This window comes from Prunus mume, linkage group LG7 (genome assembly GCF_029339155.1).
Source record: "Prunus mume cultivar Tortuosa linkage group LG7, ASM2933915v1, whole genome shotgun sequence".
NCBI classification, from domain to species: Eukaryota; Viridiplantae; Streptophyta; class Magnoliopsida; order Rosales; family Rosaceae; genus Prunus; species Prunus mume.
The window spans coordinates 16,313,073-16,315,870 of record NC_142704.1 but is presented as its reverse complement, the minus strand read 5'-3'; the positions used below and the strand labels follow the sequence as shown (position 1 = coordinate 16,315,870).

At 37.5% G+C, this 2,798-nt stretch overlaps 1 protein-coding gene across 1 annotated transcript; it reads right to left on the bottom strand.

Annotated features, from left to right (window-relative positions):
• Nucleotides 1–221: 221 nt before the first annotated feature.
• LOC103328874 (FCS-Like Zinc finger 2) lies at nt 222–1,602 on the bottom strand. The gene is made up of 2 exons (XM_008231279.3): nt 1,038–1,602; nt 222–749 (listed from the first exon to the last, which is right to left on the bottom strand). The coding sequence occupies exons 1-2, from the start codon at nt 1,355–1,357 to the stop codon at nt 560–562; spliced, it is 510 nt and encodes a 169-aa protein (XP_008229501.1). The 5' UTR covers nt 1,358–1,602; the 3' UTR covers nt 222–559.
• Nucleotides 1,603–2,798: the final 1,196 nt, after the last annotated feature.

Genomic DNA, 2,798 nt, shown 5'->3' with positions numbered 1-2,798 from the left:
CACAAAAAGAAAAGTGTTGGTAAAAGCTACAAACCACTGTGTAACTTGTGCAGCAAAGAAACAGAAAAACTACTGTATAACTTTGATGGTAAGCAAAGTTACAAAGATCTTTTCAAAAAGCGACCCCCTGTTTCCATTGCTATAGATTCCAAAACACACGAATCTAAATTCCAATAACATGAACCCAACATAAGGGAAAGGCCAAAGAACAACCAAGAACGAGAGAGAAAATCTTACAACTTTTTCTTTTTCCATATCTTCACCATTGTAAAGCTGAAGCTTTTTGCTTGCATTACATTAGGGGAACGAAAAATATTTATATATTTATATATGGAACCAAAAATTTCTAAAAAAACCGAGAAAAAAAGAAAAGAAATACCCAAAATAAGAGCCATCTCATAGAGCTAAGAGCACACAAAGACACACACTTTTCTTCATATGTATAAAACATTCACAATCCCTCAAAAAATAAAAAAGGGGGTCTTGCTCTGCCTCTTCACTTCTTCTCTCCTTGGCCTTCAACTCTCTTGGACACAAATCAGCTTCTTTGATTTATTTTTTAAGCGGCTGCAACTGTGCCTGGATGGAAAGGGTAGTCTTGGTTGGTGTTGCTGGCTGTGTTGTTTGATTTCCTTTGCTCTCTTTTTCTCAAGGCTTTCATGGAAGAAGAGAGGTTCCAGTTCTTCTCCTTCTCATCTATGTCTATCTGCTCATCTCTGCACTCTTCACTACAGAATGGAGTGTCACCTCTGCAAATTTAAACCAATCACAATATACCCATCAGAATCCAAGCCTTTAATATAGAAAACAAATCCAGATTTTTTTATTTTCAAATCTAAATACCTAGAATTACAAAAACTCAAATTAAAAATTAAACCAATGGGTTTCCTCAGATCCCCAACTGCTAATTCTTGTTTGGCATCTGAGAAAATAATTAAAATCCCTATAATTCTACACTTTTTTCTTTCTGAAAACACTCAACCAGATTCAGATTAGAAATGAATTTATTAAACTTCATTGGGTTTTATGTGGCTAACCTGTACATGAAGATGTCTCTGTTATCACCAAGTGGCTTCTTGCAGAGAAAACAAGCTTCCAAGAAATGGGGCTGGTGGGTTTCTTCAAATCTGGCATCACAGAACCGCCCAGATCTCGGGGACAAGGAAGAAGAGGAAGAAAACGAAGCCATGCCAGAGAGGTTTCTGAAGCTGCCGCTCCTCCTTGCATAACACATAGGCCTTGAATAAAATGGGTGGTGGCTCCCAGAAAACCCAGCCTCCATGTCTGCCAGTGAGGCCAACCCATCATCTTCCTCGATGAAACAAGGCCTTCTTGCGCTGCTGGAGATTGAGTCCATGTCTAAAGCTTTGATCTTTTGTGTTTTTATTTAAGACTGAGAAGACCCAGTTGCAATTTGTGCCCAGAGAGAAAAAAGAACCAGAGACAGAAAAAGATGTGGGGGAAATGAGGAGAAGGTGATGGGTTTTTAAAAAGGGGTTTGGTGAGAGAGAGAGAGAGAGAGAGAGAGAGAGGGAGATGTAAACAACAAACAATAAACAAACAGCAGATTTGTGAAATCCGTGCTTGTGAATCCATTGGCTGAAAATACCTGCATTGCCAAGTTACAAATATTAAAACTTTATTACCATTCACCCTCTATTATCACCATTATTACGTTTATTGCCATTATGGCGGGAATGGGCGGGGCTACTGAGGGAGTGGTATTCTTGTTGTTTCGTCAAACTTTGAGGGTAGAAGAGAAAGAGAGAATATTGTCGTATGTGGGGTCTGAGATCTTTCACAGTCGCGCTCCCGAACTGGGTGGGGCCCGCGTCTCGCGACCTAAACGCACTCAACTATACGTCCTAACGTCAGTGTGTGTTGTGTAGTAGAGAAAGAGAGAGATGGGCAGGTCCCACGCGCGTGAGTACGTTGCGCGTAAACGTAACGGTAACACCGCCCTTTGTCCTCCATTTGCCTTTGAAAGAAGAAATTCAGATTTTTTCGTCTTTGTTGTCGACTCCTCGCATTGCCTCATGACAACGGCATTTACCTTTGTTTTGCTTTGCTTTTCTTGTTTCAAAAGCGAAAACCAAGCCATAATTGAAAATGGGAAGTTTCAATTTGGTCAATATTTCATTCATGCAAATACTCCTCTCTCATTCTCACTTAAAAGAACAATGTGACAAGTAATTATAGTGCGGTATTGTAGTATAGTCATGTGATATAATTTATTGATATATTACAGAATTTTATTTGATGGTCTGATTTGGATTAGATTGGAATTGAATCTCGCCCTTCTAGGTGAGACTTGTAAGACACTATATATGTCTGATTGTTGTCCAATTTAATAAATTAAGTCTCAACATACCAAACGACTCTCAAAATACTTGTCCAGACGTATCAAAAGTGTTAAAAGTAAATATTAATTACACTCTAAACATTGACCGATTCCAATTTTTACTTTATTAAGAATCTAGGAACGTTTCTTTTGTCATGTAATAACAAATAGATATGTAAAATGAATAGTGTGGTAAATAGGAAAAAGTAGCTAGATTTTTAATCATGGTTTGAAAGTATTGTCCCTTGCGAAATTTCAAGTGACCTTCCAAACTCCTTTTGGGTTTAGGGTTGCTTTAAAAGCTTTCAACACTATCAAATTCTTCTCCTTACCACTAATTCCCTTGTTTGATTTCATCTTTTTGGTTTGGTAAATGTTCAATTCAAGACACTTCCAAGTGTTTTTTTATTACAAATTTATAAATAAACTCAATTTTAGACATGTATTTATAAAAAAA

What these genes read in the sequence shown, in the direction of transcription:
- LOC103328874 (XM_008231279.3), bottom strand. Translation starts at nt 1,357, where the DNA reads ATGGACTCAATCTCCAGCAGCGCAAGAAGGCCTTGTTTCATCGAGGAA. An exon ending in AGAGACATCTTCATGTACAG is followed by an intron (nt 750 to 1,037) that starts GTTAGCCACATA and finishes TTAAATTTGCAG; the next exon opens with AGGTGACACTCCATTCTGTA.